The sequence below is a fragment of the Naegleria fowleri genome, assembly GCF_008403515.1.
Source record: "Naegleria fowleri strain ATCC 30894 chromosome Unknown tig7, whole genome shotgun sequence".
Classification (NCBI taxonomy): Eukaryota; Heterolobosea; class Eutetramitea; order Acrasida; family Naegleriidae; genus Naegleria; species Naegleria fowleri.
In genome coordinates this window covers 500,637-519,890 of record NW_025407939.1, presented here as the reverse complement: position 1 = coordinate 519,890, position 19,254 = coordinate 500,637, and the positions used below count along the sequence as shown (strand labels likewise).

General features: G+C 36.4%; 7 protein-coding genes across 7 annotated transcripts; 5 read left to right on the top strand and 2 right to left on the bottom strand.

The window, feature by feature from the left end:
* Window positions 1-28: 28 nt before the first annotated feature.
* Window positions 29-1,447, bottom strand: FDP41_010943 (uncharacterized protein; the record flags this gene model as incomplete). Its single annotated transcript, XM_044701296.1, has 1 exon — window positions 29-1,447. One exon carries the CDS (start codon window positions 1,445-1,447, stop codon window positions 29-31), a length of 1,419 nt encoding a protein of 472 aa, XP_044567677.1.
* A 2,802-nt stretch (window positions 1,448-4,249) lies between these two features.
* On the bottom strand, window positions 4,250-5,749 carry FDP41_010942 (uncharacterized protein; the record flags this gene model as incomplete). The annotated part of the gene is made up of 1 exon (XM_044701295.1): window positions 4,250-5,749. The coding sequence occupies one exon, from the start codon at window positions 5,747-5,749 to the stop codon at window positions 4,250-4,252; it is 1,500 nt and encodes a 499-aa protein (XP_044567676.1).
* Window positions 5,750-5,831: 82 nt separating this feature from the next.
* On the top strand, window positions 5,832-7,968 carry FDP41_010941 (uncharacterized protein; the record flags this gene model as incomplete). Its single annotated transcript, XM_044701294.1, has 4 exons — window positions 5,832-6,071; window positions 6,128-7,136; window positions 7,182-7,506; window positions 7,590-7,968. 4 exons carry the CDS (start codon window positions 5,832-5,834, stop codon window positions 7,966-7,968), a joined length of 1,953 nt encoding a protein of 650 aa, XP_044567675.1.
* Window positions 7,969-10,176: 2,208 nt separating this feature from the next.
* On the top strand, window positions 10,177-10,476 carry FDP41_010940 (uncharacterized protein; the record flags this gene model as incomplete). The annotated part of the gene is made up of 1 exon (XM_044701293.1): window positions 10,177-10,476. One exon carries the CDS (start codon window positions 10,177-10,179, stop codon window positions 10,474-10,476), a length of 300 nt encoding a protein of 99 aa, XP_044567674.1.
* Window positions 10,477-11,011: 535 nt separating this feature from the next.
* Window positions 11,012-12,730, top strand: FDP41_010939 (uncharacterized protein; the record flags this gene model as incomplete). The annotated part of the gene is made up of 1 exon (XM_044701291.1): window positions 11,012-12,730. The coding sequence occupies one exon, from the start codon at window positions 11,012-11,014 to the stop codon at window positions 12,728-12,730; it is 1,719 nt and encodes a 572-aa protein (XP_044567673.1).
* A 494-nt stretch (window positions 12,731-13,224) lies between these two features.
* FDP41_010938 (uncharacterized protein) lies at window positions 13,225-14,367 on the top strand (the record flags this gene model as incomplete). Its single annotated transcript, XM_044701290.1, has 1 exon — window positions 13,225-14,367. One exon carries the CDS (start codon window positions 13,225-13,227, stop codon window positions 14,365-14,367), a length of 1,143 nt encoding a protein of 380 aa, XP_044567672.1.
* Window positions 14,368-14,507: 140 nt separating this feature from the next.
* FDP41_010937 (uncharacterized protein) lies at window positions 14,508-19,111 on the top strand (the record flags this gene model as incomplete). Its single annotated transcript, XM_044701289.1, has 3 exons — window positions 14,508-18,193; window positions 18,346-18,764; window positions 18,819-19,111. The coding sequence occupies 3 exons, from the start codon at window positions 14,508-14,510 to the stop codon at window positions 19,109-19,111; spliced, it is 4,398 nt and encodes a 1,465-aa protein (XP_044567671.1).
* Window positions 19,112-19,254: the final 143 nt, after the last annotated feature.

Below are 19,254 nucleotides of genomic sequence, written 5' to 3'. Positions count from 1 at the left end.
GTCCGCACAGATGCTTTCTTATTTTGCCTTATAAACATTTTAATGTTGAATGATCGAGCGATAAAAATCCTTCTTGTTGTTTCAAAAATGCAATCTTTTGACGTGTCATCCAAACGCCATTGATGTGATAGAGAATGAGTGTGTCCTTGAATTGTTTGCTCCCTTCTGGACGATGCTCATTGACAAGGAAACTGAACTGGCACCGATTGGGAAAGAGTCGCACAGGGAAAAATCCAATGAGTGAGGTGATGCTCGTTTTTTGAGATTTTCTCTCATTCGTGATGAGTGAATTTAAAATTGCTTGGTCATTTGTTGTTTCAGTTCGTGTGAGTTGATGTTTCTTTGTGATAGTTTCATCTGTTGGAACAAAAAAGTAGAGAATGTCAAATACAATTGGTTCAATCCAAAATTCTAAAAAGCGTTGTGCTTTGTGAGTGGAAGCCACATAATACACTCCCGTATTAATTTTGACATTTTCATGCCCCATGGCCTGAACGACATCCTCATTATCTCCACAACTCTCCATTTGAAATATGACGTCAAAATTCTTCCTTTCATTCGATTGTTGCAAATATTGAATTGGGCTTTTGAAAATTACAACATCTAAATCAGAGAAAAATATATCAAAACCAAGAGTGTTGCATCTCCAAACAATGACTGGTTTCAATAAAGTAATAAATTCCCAATGTGTTGTAAAAAATTCTTGAGGAATGACATTGTCGTGTTTGTGTAATTGATCCAAGTAATTCTTGTAAAGTAGATGATATTTTTCATGGAATTTTGTGTTTTTTGAAAATGAGAGAATTAATTTAGAAATGTCATCGGTTGTGAATGTGATAATGCTCTTATGATCATCGGAAATATCCTCCATGGGTACATCTAAAAGTTTGGAATAAATTAATTTTTCAATGTCTTGTCTCTGTTTCAATGTCTTCCATTGGCTAGGATCGATATATACAAACAAGACAAAATTAGTAATTCCTAGTTTCTTCACTCTGCAAATCCACTGCTTTGCCATGATCCAATAGGTGGGCATTTCGCTTTCAAAATTGTCCTTTTTCATCAATAATTCATGTAAGTTTTCAACAGTCATCAAGGCCAACAGAATATTTCTTCCTTCAAGGTCATGATCCGAAACTTGTTTCAATCGAGAAAAATTAATAAATTCATTTTGAGATGAAATTGGCACTCGTTTCTCATCACCTTGTTGTTGTTGCTGCTGAAGGGTATCACTGTTCAATACTATGGAGGCCCTTGGCACAACAACTCTTTCGACATTGTAATAATAGAAAAAAAAGACAACTAATATGGTTACAACAACCAACACAAAGATTACATGTTTCCGATTCCACTTTCGTAAATTCAACAACTTGTAATTAGGTCCTTTTGGGTGTTCATGATCGTGCCATTTCGAGTGTTCGACATCCTTGTTGAATGAAAGCAGCATTTTTGTTGGACTTGCTCGTACTTCAACAATCGTCAATCTATTCTTGTCAAGATAGTAGAGTTTGTGGCATTTGCCAACCAAAAGGGGAACGAGGACTTGGATTTCTGACCATCCATCACGAAAAAATGTCAAGAGAATTCTTGAAATTGGTACCTTGGGAGCCTATAGGTAGGTAGGAGTTATATCCAACTCCTTTTTTTGAAACCAATATCTGAAATTATTATTATCTGAATCCACATAACATGCATTTTGTTGCCACAAAAGCACCATTTGGTGTCATGGGGTTTGATTCGACATCAGAAACTGTTTGGAAGTGATTTGGAACCACCTGGACAAATCATTACTCTTGAATCAAATCCTCTTCGAAGTAGCTCGTGAAAATATTGAATATGCAGGACTTTCATAATTCAAGTGAGAGAAGGCAACGCATTGAATTGTCTTGAGGATATGTGTCAAGACACGACAAATATGGAGCCTTTTGATTTCATTTTCATTGATGCCGACAAGCCAAATAATCCAAGCTATTTAGAATATGCTTTGAAACCCTCTCGCGTTGGAACTGTACATTGGTGATAACGTGGTGCGTAATGGACAAGTCTCCAACAGTCAAAGTCAAGATGCCAATGTGTTGGGATTTCGCCAATTCTTGCAAGACATGGGAAATAGGCACTCCAAGTTGGTGGCAACGGCATGCAAATAGTGGGATGTAAAGGATATGATGGCTTCTCGATGGCCAATGGTTGTTGAACCATAAGTGCAGTCCATGAACAATGGATCACCTTATTGAATCTCATGAATTGTTCACTCCAATTCGATTTCAGACATATCATGTTTGATTAAATAGTAGTATGAAATATAATTCATGATTGAGTAATATGAAATATAAGACCTTCAAGAAAATTAAATAATAATGTGATGAATCATCAAGGAAATTCTAGGATTTATTGACGAGTGGAGGAGAGAGGTCTTTTGTGACAATCATTAACCTGCAAGCACTGTCGAATCTGCCTTTCCTTCCCTCATGATCATTGTACTTATTTATCTTGAGGGTTGGATGAAGAAGATTGAGAAACTCTGGGAATTGATGAACTTGCTGCATTCAATGGTTGAGATGAAATTGAGTGAGAATTTGGAGAGAGGTATCTGGAGCGATCACTGTGTCGAATTTTCTTTTCTTTTTATATTCAACAATGGTCTCGTAATGTTTCAAATAACATACATGTCCAGAATCTGTTTCTTGTTCGAACAACATCATACAAACCTTAGTGTGACCCAATAATTTGCAGATGGGAACTTTATTCAAACAAAAAGGCAAGTGTGAGATGATCCATTCTCAATAGCAGCAATAACGTCCTTGCGTCATTGACTAATGGAATCGTTTGATGTTGAAAGACTACCTAACGAGGTGTGACTTGGAGAATAACCCACTGACATTTTTCATCACAATTTGGATTCAAGAAAGTATGAACGAAAGGACAAAATTGTAACTGAAAAATGATTGGAGTGAACGCACGACAACCCTTATTGTCATTAATTATTTAACAATACAAATTCTCGTAAGGTGAGATGGTCGAGCGGTCTAAGACGACACGTTAAGGTATGATTAATACCGTGTTCCGCAAGGGCGTGGGTTCAAATCCCACTCTCATCAATTTTTTTTTGTCAAATTGAAATATCAGAAACTTCTATTTAGCAAATACTCTTGACGTATTATAAAGGTGGATGTCTGACCTACTTTTGGTATGATTGGGTCTTGGAGTATTTGTTGTAAGCACATAGTTTTAAAAAGTCAACAAATTACTTAAATATATATAATAATAATTATTCTTTATGTCAATTATGTCGATACATTTTACACATCGTTGCTTTTTCAGACAGAATATTGTGCCTCATGCAACACGTTGAATTGGCCACCGGAAAAAAAACCATTTTGTCCTCCTAATTTATTGTGAAACAGTCATTACACTCTTTCAAACCTTACATGGTATAGTTAACGATAAAGATGGTTTGTGGCATGAATTGCAATGTTTGAATGTTTGATGACGGCAGATCCACTTTTTCAGATCAAACGATGAGCTCATCACCATGGGCCCACATTCATCCCAGAACAAAAACCTCGTCTTTGAGGGTTTGCCGTTCTTGAATTATAGCTCTAACTTCATGTTTGGGATCTTTATGGACTGAAAGGAATCATTAACTTTGTTAAATGATCTATTAAAATTTAGAAAAGGTGTTTTTGATAGCTTTTCATAGTTTGTTACACAAAACCAAAAGAATATGAAACTAGAAATGTAAAAAACCAACGCGGTCGGCAGGATTCGAACCTGCGAAGGTTGCCCCATTGGATTTCGAGTCCAACGCCTTAACCTCTCGGCCACGGCCGCTTACATTTATTAACTAATATAGAATCATCATCATCAATTCTATGGGAGATCAAGTTCTTGTGAATATGACCTCCCGAGCACTCGAAATTTCGTATTTTTAATGAAATTAGTGAGCAAACTTGCATTCGAATTCAGTCAGAAAAAAAGCCAGTCGCAAAATCAGTAAATTCCACATTTTCATACTGATTCCGAAAAAATCAAGACGAATTTTAAGGGAGAAAATGTTTTTGTTTATTTATTTTATGACAAAGCAATCAAGTTCGGAGCCATTATTTGTGAGTATTGAAAAAGTTGCTCCACTGGCGAGTGGTTTCCTTGATTTCCGTGTGCTGGTATATGAAGGAAGCAACCGCATGCTGGAGTTTGGCGTTTGTTTTCAATTTGTCAATGCTCCAATTGAACACTTGACAAAGGTAATCTACACACACTTGCCAAATTGGTTCCTCTTACAAAAATTAACAAATTCGTTTGAGGCCAATTCCTTCTTCTCGTCCCCAATTATAATGGTTGTTGTGTTAGACATGCAGGTTATAATATTTCCAAGATCAACATACATCTTACACAAGTTATCACGAACGGTATTCATTCTCTCGGGATGCTGATCAACCTTGAATTGCAACTTGATTTGTTCATCCTTCTCTTGTTCCAATTCTCGTTGAATCCTTTTCATATTGAATTGGAGATCATGATTAATGTCGACAATTCTTTCATACTTCTTTTTCAATTCTTCAAATTCATGGATCGTTGGAATGGTGGAATGTGAGATCACTGAAGAGGAGAAGACTGGAGTCAAAACATCAGTTTGAGAAGAGAGTATTGTGGTGTTGGTCGGGTCTTTCTGAAATGATGAAGAAGCCAAGGGTTGAGATTGCACTGACAGTTGTACTGACGGTTGAAATTGCATTGGTGGTTGAGATTGCATGGATTGAGGCAATACCACTTCAGACAGATCTTTTTGAGTGGAGAATGCAGGCACGACCATATCTTTTTGAGAGGCAAAGATCATGGACAAGGGATCCTTTTGAATCACAGTAGAAGAATTCAACACATCCATATAGCAGGCTGCAGAATTATTCTGCTTGAACAAATCATTTTCAACAGAAGGTAATACTAATTGGTTGGTGTTTGCATTGACAAAGTTTTGAGATGTGATTAATGGTTCACTCTTATCCCACACCATACAGTCCATACTCCATTCATGCAACGAGTTTACATGAAACTCGTCGGGAAGAGATGTGACCAATTTCATGGCTTCTGGTAAGACTTTTGTAATGGTAACAATTAAGCAGCCTGACTTTTGTGCATTCAACGCCGGATTGGTGGTGTCATTGGCAACATGAATGAGCTGGGACTCTTTTCTACTTCCTAAACAAACCGAACGAACGTGAGAAGGATTACATGTCACTTTTTCAGTGGTAGAAAGAACATGATTCTCAATAAACACTTTCAGCTGGAGGTTATTTAGGATCTGTTGCAACACCGTCATGATGGTCTCATATTGTGGGTAATTAGTGAGACAGTCAATCAATTGTTGCTTTGTTTTTAAAGCCTTTTTGATTTCCAATGGAGGTGGTAATTGACCGGACTCATCTTGCAATGTTTCGTCCTTCAACCGAGCACTGACATTCTCCAGAATGAGTCTGATGTGCGGAACAGTGACATCAGGCAAATCAGTCTTCTTCTTTGATGACCTTTTCTTTTGATTCTTGGTTACTGAAGTGGAAGCCTCAGTTTGACTGTTCTTGGATTTCAATAGCTGAAGAACTTGCTTTACAGAATTATAGTGTTCAGCTTTAAGGACTTCCACTTCCTTTGGGGTATGTTTCTTCTTCTTACTTTTAATAAGGTCAACTGAAGTTGATGGCAACCGTTTCTTCTCGTGAGAAGAAGAGCCTAGTTCACTTGATTGTTGAGACATGTGTTGTAAAGTGGTAAGAGAAAAGAACTTGAGTTTTTTTTTTAAAATGTTGCAAAAAATACCGCTCAAACGCCAAACCAAAATGCCACGGTCAGTCTACTCTCACAAGAATATGGTTTCTGCTCGTGCTCTTGAGCGAGCTATTTTGAACTCCAACATGGAATACTCGAGTATTAGAGTTGGCAGAATGACCATTCCACAACAACGTGCCAATGTATCATCATCGGAAGCTGTTGCTCCTTCTTCTTCACATCATCATCACCACCCTCTCGCGACCAATAATATATTCCCAACTCACGTACTCCAATATCCACTCATTCCAGTAAGACTTTGGGAGAATTAATATTTGATATGCTACAATTATATGTCAAATTTAAGGCTAGCAAAGTAATGATGAATGAAATTTTCAGAATCTTGAATGCACTTCTTCCAGATACTTGTAAGTTGCCTTCCAATGTCAATACCTTACTCAAAAAGATTATTAATGTATCCAAGCAATATCAAAAAGTATATCATTGCTGTGATCAAGTATGTGAAGCTTCTAATCATTGCTGTTCCAAATGTGGAATGGATTGTTCTAATAGTTTTTTCTGGAGTAAATCTATTGAAACTTGCACTTCAGAAATGGTGGACTTGATTGGATTGAGAAATTTTAAAGCTCATTGCACTGTTCAACCAAGTATCGATGAAATTAATGACTGTATAGACTCGATTGAATATGAACGAGTTGTGAGAGGCTGGAAAGAACCGGATGCCGTGTGTATTACCCTCATTGGTGGAGGTGATTCAGGTTCTGTTAGCAAAAGCAGCAGAAAGAGTGTGCTTCCTCTTGTAGCGTGGATTACTGAACTGCCATTGCAATATAGATATTCATTTCCACTCACCATGCTGCTTGCATATAGCAACAAACCCATTCCATTCAATACTCTGCTTGATCGATTTATTTCCGAATTATTGATATTGAATCAGGGAAAGGAATGTAAAACAGAACAAGGTGTGATATATCGTCTCAAGGCAAGATTGTTCACCTTTCTAGTAGATCTTGATGCATGTTACGATTTATTGTGCATGACCAATCATGCTGGAACTTCAAGTTGTCGATGGTGTAAAAAGAATGGTAGAAAGATTCAAGACCGAACCATTTACAGCTCGGGTGGAAATGAACAGGAACGGGTTTGGTCTGAAATTGTTGCAAATTACAAATTAATGCTAAAGGGAGAGATTCAACAATTTGATGGTGTTAAAGGCTTGTCCATACTGGTGAGACTACCATACTTTACATGGACCACACAGATTGCTTGTGATTTGTTACATAATTTACTTGAAGGCCTTTGTGCAAAATTGTTGAACTTTATCAAAAACAAGTACAATATTGATACTATTAACAGTAAGTTAAGAACTTTTACTTGATAAACTACTAAAAGAACGATAGACAAGCTATATGAAATCAAAACACCTTCGTTCTATCATCGAAGAGTCCGTGGATTGGATGAATTGAGTTATTTCAAAGCAATTGAATATTATATAATATTTTCATATTGTATTGAGGTTTTTCAGGATGAAATATCAGACAAACATTATCACATTCTCAATAGACTTTCTACTTTTATACGCACCATCATGCATCCAGTAGTGAGAAGCCTTGAAGTTCTATACAATATGAAAAAGGAAATTTTTGAAATATTACAAGCCATCGAGACAGATTTTAACATTTTTATTTTAACACTGGTTTCACATACAGTCGTTCATTTTCCTCTGTAAGTCGGCTAAATGATATAGCTCCTTTTCACATATTATCCATCATGTAATTATTTTTATATATTATTCATCATGTAAACAGTTCTATTTTCTATCTTGGACCACTATGGTGTACGAGTACTTTTATGCTCGAAGATCTAGTTGGATCCATCACTAGCTCTGTTCAAGGAGGAAAGAATAACATGGACCACAAAGCACTGGAGAACTTTTCATTACATCAAGTCATTTCCATGAAACGAGTAAGAACTTTTCATTTTCAATTTGAAAAGGGTGATTATTTTCATGCTCAAGAATTTGGTCATGGTCTCGTGACCAGTAAAAAGGATGGCTTGTATCACGTTAAAAGTTTAGACTCGAATCAAGTCAAAATATTGGATGAAATGCCAAAAAACGTCATACCATGTTTCCAAGTTTGTGGTAAATTTAAACAAGTTCATAGGAATGACTTGTTCTTGATTTAAACAATACCAAGTTTATTCACGTGATTGTGATGAGTATGAAAATTTTTTCAAAGACTCAACCAAACTCATTAATTGTTACAATCGAACATTCCTACCCTTCACTACATTCAGAACAATTCATGAATCAAGGTAAGTTGGTATTACTTGACCCAATTGAACACAAGGTGTCATGGTCATCGTCAAGGTATGCATTGAATCATTGATGATCAGCTTATTTGAAAAGATGATACGATGATTGATAACGAGAAATTATAATTACACTGAATTAGAAGTGGATTACTCAAGCCTTCCATGGATTACTATGAAATACGATATTGGTGATTTTCATTCCAATGAGTGTCTTATCCGTAGACTAATTTCAATACCATAGTATGATTTGGAGACTGATTTTAATTCAACCCAGAGTCTTATTTTTCAACTGATTTTTATTCAACCCAGAGTCAGATTTGGATACTGATTTCAATTCAACTCAGAGTCTAATTTAGGTACTGACTTTACTTCAAATCAGTCCCTTATTTTTCAACTGATTCATCAATAAATTTTTCTTACTGAATTCGATGAAATATTTCAATGCTTATTTAAATAAAATCAGATATCGATTTAAGTGAACTGCAGATTTGGAACAGAGCAGAGTAAACTTAGTAGGGATTAAATTCAAAAATCCGCTGACTTTTCGACTAACTTAAAAATTTTCTGTTTTCAAACACCAACTCATTTACTTGGAAAGTCAGTGAAAAATACTGCAGAATTTCGAGTGCTCGGGCTGCATCTCATGATTCATCGATCCTATGACCGTTCCAAAAGAGTTGAAAGCACTCCTTCTTCTGACCCGGTTGATTTCTTTCTTAGGCCAAAATGACATGAAAATTATTGGTGAATTATATTCCAATTAACACATATTTTCCAATTATTCAAACCCACTCTGTTCATGAACAACAGGTTGAACACCAGTACTAATCAAAATTATCCTCCTTCCAATAATCATCATTATCACTGAAATGGAGTCAACATGTATGCCGTTCCATCACAACAGTTCAATTCATTTCACAACATACCACATACAACCGACCACACCAGAAACGGTGGACAGCCAAATGAGCTGTTCAGGAATGATAATGTCCTCGTCAACAAATGCTCGAATGTCGTCCTTAGAAGTGGAACACTCTGATGTGGATGTTTTGTGAAAAAGCATTGTTGGATGAATTTGAGGGGATTTCACATAATGGCATACATACATATTTTGTTGAATTGACCAAACCTACCCAAAACCCAAACAACAACCCAAACCAAAACCACAACTATCATAACCCAACAAATAAACCCATCCAAACCAAGAACAACGTTTTTTTGATAAGTAGTTGTTGAGATCAGACTCAAAAAAAAAGTATGTTTGTATGCCATTATCTGTCACCTCGAATTTGAGAGGGAAGTGGAATTGAAATATTTGGAGAATAGGAATTTTGAGAGACAATTAAGATTTAAGGCACTACTCTGCATATTGGGTAAAACATGAAATATATACATTAATTTGATTCAAAGGTTCACAATTTAATCTTTATTTTCACGGACAGATATGACAGCCAGGATTTGTAAGAAAAACCTCCTCCTAGACTTTCAATATTGATTGCAAGCAAATTAAACGTTTTCGTTGTGTTTCTCTTAAAGTAAAATCTCCCTCAGTTTTCTCCTCTTGTATGTGGTGTTGTTTGTTGTTCTTGAGGTGGTTCTTGAGAAGTTTTACAGAGCATAGAATTGTGGTTTTTGAAAGCAGCATGTGTTCCCCAAAGCGAGACAACCAATTCATAGATGTGCGAACTAACAAAAAGCGAGGGTCTTGACTGCGGTTTCATTATTATTGTAGATTCTTTCTGAGGAAACAATAAGTCCATCTATTATGAGTGGATATCTCTTTAGAGATGTTAATTTGAATTTTGTGTTCTAATTGAAACATTTCGCCCTCTTCTTTGGGTTTGTAAACCAAACTCTTTTAATGTTTACAATCGAAACATTCATGCCCTTCACTCCTCCAAGGGGATTCAAAAGAACTGTCGGAATCACTATACAAGACGATGATTATTTAATGAACTCTTCACTGTTATCCTCAAGAACGTTCGGGTGAGGGTGATATTGTAATTGTGTTGGAAAATGTGTTATCTAAAGATACGGATTCGTCAGGTTTTTTATTTGCAGCGTAAGCTTTTGGAAACAATGCTTAAAATTACAAGTCAGACATGTGTGGTCGATATAACTAATCTTGTTCCTGGTTATGAAATGGTTAAAACAAATATTCCAAAAAGAAAGGGTTACAAGTTGAACAAGATTAAAGAAAAAGATTGGCCTAAAACTCAATCTCTATCAGATACAACATCAGAACAAAAAGCATTTGATCTTGTTTCAACTTCAGAGGAAATGATTGAGAAAGCTAAAACATTATTTCATGCTCTTAATTGGCAATGTGTTATTGATCGACAGAAAGAATTTGTGTGTTCTCCGGACCCAATTCGGTGAAAAATCATCCTCACCCTCCACCCCCAAACAAGATATGACTACATTTATGGTTCAAGGAACCTCATCAGTCATTTCATACCGTTCCAAATCATCCACCCACTCCTCCAACAAATGTTTACCTTCAACATCAAGCAAACAGATGGAAGAAATTTATCCATGGGAATCAGCATCCAATACGAAATCGAATGATGAGACTTTCAATGTTACGCTTTCTGTTAAATCAGAAAGATCAAGAATTAAAAAAGAAAGATCAAAGATTGGAAGACAAAGATCAAGAATTGAGAAACAAAGATGCATTGATCGAACTATTGATTAAAAATTGCTCAGAAACCCAAAGCCAGATTGATCAGTCTCCAGATTTTATCGGTTGTGATTGGTTGAAGCGGTCAACAACTTCTCTGTTCGCTGTGGTTGTAGGTTTGATAAAGCCCTCGCACTTTCCTAATACTACTGAGGATGATTGTTGTTCATAATGAATGTCCATAAGACAGATAGCATGAATGGAAGGAGCAGTTTCAAAACTTCAAAAAAAATAATGAGTGGAATTTCTTCGTATCTTTCACAGAGGTCTTCATTCAGCAGAGGCCTAAATGCTTCTGAATCGGGTGTGTCTGATGGAGTCAATACTAATTCATCTTCTTCCCGACATTACGAGAGCAGCAACCATCGATCAAATTGGAGAGACCGTGGAGGTAGTCGAGGTCGAGGTCGAGGGAATTATCAATCATCATCCTCATTTCGAGGCAGAGGAAGAGGACGATATCACTCTTCGTCGTCGGGTCATCGTGATGATTACCAAAAATCACGCGTGTTTAATGATGACCATCACAACCATCAGGATCTTTACGGAATGGAAGAAAAAGATGAACGAGCAAGTGCCGAAGAAGAAGCACTCGCTTTAAAATTGTTAGAACAAGAGGAATCTTTACAAACTGCAGGTTCCGAACTCTTCATTCCTGTCGAACAAGAATATGACATGTTTTGCAAAAAAGTGATCAATTGGAAGAATGATTCACATTCCATATCTCAACAAGTATCAGACGGAGAGCAATTAAAACAATTTCGCTCCTACGATGTGGAGGCTACTGAACAGTGTAAGAAAATGCTGCAACAAATTTCAAAGCCCACGACCACAGACGTGTCAACAATCAACACATTGACTGTCTCAAGTGATAGTCTTCTCACATCAGCATACAGAGATGTTGTCAAGAAAATACAAGAAGAGGTCTCACAAGGTCAATCCAAGCATTATGCAAAACTAGACAAAACAATTTTGCATTATGAAGACATTTTATACTCCCTAATGAAAGTGCCAAAATTAACATGCATTCCTTCCCATTCCTCTCAATTCCAACATACCTCTGACAATAGTTCAGAATCCACTAGTTGCACTCAATTTGAAAAATTCAAAAATATTTTTGAAAGAAAACAACGAGAGAGACGAGAATTGAAAGATTTTCCCAATTTTGCCGATAATTTATTCGAAAAATGTACAGAATTGTTTAATATTGCAGAAGAAGCACCAGTTTGTGAAATTGAAAATGATGCTGACGTGCAGAAAGCTATTCAACAAGTGATTGACTCAACTCGAAAAACAACAGTTTATCAAAAAACGAATGGACCCTATGATTATGGAACTCTGCTACAGGCATTATTAGATTTTATGGGAAGGAAATCAAAGCATCAAACATCACAATCATCTCGCGACAAGATGAGACACTCGGAACGATCAAAATATCAATCCATTTCAACTGGCGATGAAGAGGAGGAATCTTTTCATAACAATGAATCTGTACTCTCAAAAAGAAAACGCGAAAACGAGAGTGATGAGAGTGACAATGAAGAAGACAACGAGGAATCGTCAGAAGAGAATGAAGAAGAAACATCTGAACATGAGACTGAGGAACATGAGCAAGCTTCTCAAATTACTCAATCAGAGTTCACCAAATGTAAAACTACGATTGAACTATTAGGTGATCGATACAAGTTACTTCCTCAAATTCACAAATGGCATTCCCTCCTCAATCTTTCCATGGGAGCGAATGGAATTGATTTCCATATCGATTTGAAAACGTCATTTAAAAAACGACAGAAACAAATTCGACACGACCTCTCTGTGGCTCAACGACCTGACTGGAAACACAAGGAAGCAACGCAGGTGGCAGTATTGGCATCCTCCTCCACACCCTTATCAAGGAGTATCCTATCGAGTAGCAACAAGTGTCTCGATGTGGTGCATCATAGTCTTCTGTAAGCCCATTCTTAAAGATACGAGCAGTCTTAATTGGCTCTAAATCCCATCACTTTGACATAAACGACAAACGCACGTTTGGTCAAATCTCTTTCCTTTCTTGTAGAAACCAAGCGCAAGAACTCGACACTAAAAAAAATCATTTCTCACCTCACGCACAGCGATACGTTCTGTAGTGTAGTACAAAGATTTTCGAGAGGGAATCTCTATCGGGTCATTTCGGTTGTAGCAACAGCGCAGTTTGTTACAGGATGGCTTCTAATAAGGAATACACTGCTCCACCCTTCACCCCAACATGTGCTGAAAGGGAGCATCACGACGAGATAGCTTGGAGAGCTACAACATCCATCCGTCATAGACTCAACATGGACCATGCATGCATCAAAATGAAGAGAGAAGAAGAACCAATGCAAACGGAGGATGGGGTTCAGTGCATGGATGGGCAGCATGAGATTCATCATACAGGTGATTCAACAAGAAAACAACAACCTCTCACAATGCCCTCACGGTCCACCTTCTCCATGCCGACGAAGAGTTGTACAAACAATGACGGTGGAGATGATCAAACTATTTTTCCTTCAACAGGTCACGAGATAAATAACAAGGAATTTCAAGGTCATGGTCAATTCTCTCTCTTTGAGGATAGGGATCATACACTGAGGTACTCTGTGTACCGACCAAAATATCCCAAAAGAATGTATGAAGAACATGTCTTTACAAAGAGTGTTTCGTCGATGCATGCACATGTGAATCGAGTGATGAATGAGAACTGTGATCATGAAGAATCTCAAACTCAGCCATCGCCAAACATAGACTCATTGTTGAAAACAGTGAAGCATTGGATTGCTCTTGATGTTGGGTGCGGCAGTGGACAAGCAACTTTTGATTTGTCACTTTATTGTAAATATGTTATTGGAGTTGATCCATCACAAAATCAAATATCCATTGCTCGAAGGCACTTGAAAGAAAGTCATCATGCTTGGAACAATGTGGAATTTGAGGTTGGTGTTGCAGAAAATTTGGAATCGCTCGCAAGAAAATACAAATATCTAATTGAGGGAAATGAACAAACTAATCATGTGGATGAAGCATCGAAAGAAAATGTAAATGATGAAAATTTGGAGATTTTTGACCTGATTGTCTCCAGTTCAAGCTTGCATTGGTTTGATTTTGAAAAGTTCTTTCACAGTGTTGACAGAGTTCTAAAGAAAGGAGGTAATCTTGTTTCGTGGTGTTATGGTCTTCCTAATTTTGAGAGTGAACTCGCTCAACAATCACTCCTCGAGTTTTATCACTGTGAAGCATTGAAAGGTTGTTGGACAGAACGAAGATTTCATATTGACACAGAATACAAATATATTCCTCACATTCCATATCCACAAAATAAGGAATATGTGGTTCACACCATTTCCCAAACACTCACTTTGGATCAATTCATTGGTTACATTGGTACTTGGAGTGCATTAAACATCTATATCGAAAAGCACGGAAAAGAGAAGTGTAAAGAGTTGCTAAATGATTTTAGGACCAAACTGAGACACGCTCTGTGTAAAGACAATGAAAGTGGTGAAGAAGACTCGATACGTTTTGAGATTCATCTGCCTGTATGGATAATAAAAACATGGAAACCCTATTTCTGAGAGTTTGAGACGTTGTTGTGTGAAATGATCGTTTTCACCTTTTTGGTTTCATTACTGCAAACAAACCTCGCGCGGAGTTTGGAGAATGAGTTATTAAAAAAAACTTCTTCTTCGATATTAAATTTTGGGTTTGCATCATCATGGCCGAAGAAGAAGAGGAGGAGGAAACACACCTCGTCGAACAGCAAGGTCTCATCATCACCCACACGGACGAGGAGGTCGTTATTGAGCAACATGAAGAAGATTCCGAAAAAATCAAAAGTGAGCAGGAAGACGATCATTTTAAAGACGGAATTGATGTGTCATCCCCCTCCGATTATGAAGCGGGCAGTTCTTTGTTCTCATGGCTGTTTTTTTCATTTGTGAGTCCATTGATACATGTCGGATTCAAAAAAGCAGGAGGAACGTTTTTACTTTCAAATGTTTTTGAAAGAATTTTGGAATGTTTGCGAATACGTTCAAGTCATGTCAATGAGGAAGATGGTAATCATGAAAGTCAGCTGATTAAAGGAATGTCTCACTCAGATATTCCTAAATTAGGTGCTGACTATCAATGCAAAAATCAATTTGAAACATTTAATGAATATTTCAAGTGGAGTTTTGAGCATGAAAGAGCTTTTTATTCCCATGATGGAGGTATTCGAAGGAGTAATGGAACATTACTAATATTATTGTTGGAGAGAATTTATAGATGGAAAGGATTTTATCGTAATGCATTGTGGAGATTGATTTCTATTTTTGCAAACTATTTATGTCCATTAATTTTTTATGTCTTGTTGGAATCGATTCGAACACAATATTTACAAAATGGAGAAAATCAAATGGGTGACGCTGGTAAAAACAATAGTACTTGTTTGAGTCAAGTTGTGACCGATCTATATTCGATTCCACTACAAAATCAACTTGATTCTATTCGCAGTCATTTGCAAACATCGTCTCAAAACAACGGGACGAGTAATACTTATTGGATTATTGCCCAACTTCCTCTCTCTAATATTTATTTTCAATTTGGATTACTAGTTTTGCTAATAATTCTTAACATTATTTCTCTGATATGCTTACAACATTATTACTATTCTAATTGCAAATTGTGGTTATCGATAAGAGGATCTCTGCAAGCATCCATTTTTCAAAAACTCACAAGAATTACTCCAACCAATCGAAGCAAATTTCAAAGTGGAGAAGTAACCAATTTGTTCACAACAGACTCCAATCGATTGAGTGGAATGACCATAGATATGCATGAACTATGGATTATACCTCTTTCAGTTTTATTAGGAATGGCAATAGTTTTTATGTTTTTTGGATACAGTTCACTTGTTGGATTTGTTGCCATGTTGGCTATGAGTCCTCTTTTAGCTCTTTTGGCAAGATGGCTCTCAAAAATAGAAACAACTGTCTCGTCCTTTAGAGATGAGAGAGTTAAAACAATGAGTGAAATTTTGAATGGTATTCGAATTGTGAAATTCTTTGCAATGGAAGACGGAATGAAAGACAAGGTGCATGCATCAAGAAGTAAGGAATATAATGGCCTTCAAAAAGGAGGAATTGTTAGAAATCTTCAACAACTCGTCTCTGTATTTGTCTCCATTGCAGGAAGCAGTGTCACATTTATTTGCTATCACTATTTTGGAGGAGAACTAACCATTTCTTCCATGTTCACATGTTTAGTACTATTTGAGAACATTAGAAATCCACTCTTTCATTATCCAACGTTTTTATCTTTGGCCGTGAGCTCGTATGTGAGTGCCAAAAGAATTGGAGACTTTTTATATGCTGATGAATTGTCTCATCTTCCTCATGACCACAACAATGTTGCAAAATTGCAAATGGATGGACATGATTCTACCTCTTCTGATATTGGTGAAAACATTGCTATTCAATTTAAAAATACAACCATCACATGGAATGATGAGTCAGATGCAGTGCTCAAGAACATCAATCTGACCCTTAAAAAGGGGAAATTATATTGTATCATTGGACACACAGGAGTTGGAAAGTCTAGTCTATTTTCAACCATTTATGGAGATACCATCATCAAGGAAGGATCTCTAACTATTCACCCAAATTCTAAAATTGCGTTAAGTGATGAAAATCCGTGGATGATTAATGGCTCAGTTCGAGATAATATCATTTTTGACAAGAGACTTCCTTTTGACAATGAAAGATATCAACAAATTCTGGACGTTTGCCAATTAAGAGAGGATCTTGAAGAATTTCAAAATTATGACATGTCAGAAATTGGATATTCAGGTATTAATCTATCACTTGGACAAAAGCATAGAATTAGTTTGGCACGAGCTTGTTACTCCAATGCTGACATTATTCTTATGGATTCTTCTCTCAACTCTATCGATGCTCGTTTATGCAAGAAAATATTCAAAGAATGCATTCAGGGTTACTTGAAAGATCGAACTCGAGTTTTAATCACACATTCACTTCAACTGCTTGAAATGGCTGATGAAGTGATTGTATTAGATAAGGGAACTGTTGCTGCCCAAGGACCTCTTTCAGATGTCACGATACATGCCTATGACTTTTCAAAATTAATTAGAGAAAATGAAGATTCAACAGATCAGCAGAAAACACAAGTTCCTGAAAAAATAACACCAGCAGCAGCAACATGTAACAAGACGCCCTCATCTCACAATGATTATCCTTGTTCCTCTTCAAAAGGAAAATTAGTATCCATCGAGGAAAAACATTCTGGAGACATTAGCTGGAAAGTTGTTTTTAACTATCTCAAAGAATTTGGTCTCATTGTATTGATCATTTGTGCCACAACTTCTCTTTTAGCTATTGGATCTAAGCTTGCCTCAAGTTTATGGATTTCTCTCATGAATATGGATGCTTTCAATATGAGTATTTCGTCTTATGTGTGGATTTACTTTTCTATTGGAATTATAGATGCTTTAATCATCACTGTGAGAGGTTCAATTTATGCATTTGCTGCTCTAAAGAGTTCCAATCGAATTCATGACAAGATGTTACACGGAGTATTGAGAGCTCCAATTTTATTTTTCGATCAGAATCCAGTGGGTAGAATATTGAATCGTTTCACTCAAGATCTCAATGTCACTGACAGTGAAATGTTGTTCACATTGGCCAATGGTATTAATACTTTCTTGAACATTATTATGACACTTGTATTGATTGCCATTATCACTCCACTATTTTTATTGGTTGTATTTCCAGTGGCAATTGCTTTTTATATCATTCAAGCTTATTATAGAACGACTTCTCGTGACATTAGAAGATTGGAATCCATCTCAAAAAGTCCAGTTCTTTCACATTTTTCTTCCTGTCTAAATGGTATTAATACCATTAAGGCACTCTTAATTCATGAACAAATATTTGAGGAAAACTTTATGAAAATTGATTTCACATCCAAACATTCACACTACAGATATTTAATTAACAGATGGCTTGGTGTCAGAATTCAATTTGTGGCTCAAGTTGTCATTTTCTTCACTGCTGCCTTTTCTATTCTAGCAAGACATATCACACCATATGTGAGTCCTGCATTTCTTGCTCTCTCCATAACTTATTCATTACAACTTACCGAACATTTCACACTAATGGTTCGATTATTTGTAGATTTAGAAAGCTCTTTGACGAGTGTTGAGAGAATTCTTCATTATTGTCATGGAATTGAAAGAGAAGCTCCCGAGTTATTGGAAGGAGATCCAATTTCCACACAATGGCCAACACAAGGACATGTCAAGATACAAAATTTGTCTGTAAAATATAGAAATGATTTGGATCCAGTGTTGAAATCCATAAGCTTGGATATTCGACCAGGAACCAAATTAGGACTTGTTGGAAGGTAAGTGTGACGCCTTTCATTTTGTTGATGGTGATTATCATGTTCATAATGGATATTGTTCTATATGTTTGTGTGAACACACATAATTGGTCATGTAATTCTTTTTTTTGAAATGGAACAGAACGGGTAAGTGGTAACTTGACATTCTTTAGAATTCATATCCATAATAATCTTGGATGTAATGAATTAGGATCTGGAAAAAGTAGTCTTTTAATTACCTTATTTAGATTTCTTGAACCATTTCAGGGAAGTATTTGGATCGATGGAGTGGATATTTCACAGATGGGTTTAAAGACATTACGAAAATCACTGTTAATTATTCCTCAACAACCAGTTCTATTTTCAGGAACATTAAGATATAATCTTGATATTTTCAATGAGTTTGAAGATTATGAGATTTGGAATGCATTGGAACGAGTTCAGTTGAAAGAAAAAGTCAAACAATTCAGTTTGCAGCTTAGTGAAATAGTTTCAGAGAACGGAAGTAACTTTTCAATTGGAGAACGACAATTGCTTTCACTCTGTCGGTGTATCCTTCGAAAAGCAAAAATTATTATTTTCGATGAAAGTAGTAAGTAGTACACATGGTCAGTGTTGAACAAACGATCCTAATTATTGAAAAAAGCTGCTTTTGTGGATCACAAAAGTGATGCCCTAGTACAAAAGATTATTCGTGAAGAGTTCAAAGATTCAACCATCATAACGGTAGCTCATCGATTGGACACCATCATTGATTCAGATGCCATTGCTGTAATGAGAAATGGAGAAATTATTGAGCATGGAACCCCAACAGAATTACTTGAAAATCCTCAATCTCATTTCTCCAAGCTTGTCAGCGAAACTGGACACAACTATGCTTCACACCTCATCGAACAAGCGTTCAAAATGCAAGGTCGTTGCGATGAGATCAAGAAATAAAACATTTATATATTAGACGAACGAGCATAGAAAGTTTATAACAAGACTCGAGTTGTCTTGACAACGTACTTGTAGAGAAACTCCTAGTAAAATGGAAGCATAATTTGTGGCGTTTATTGTGTGATATTTACAAGAAAAAAGAT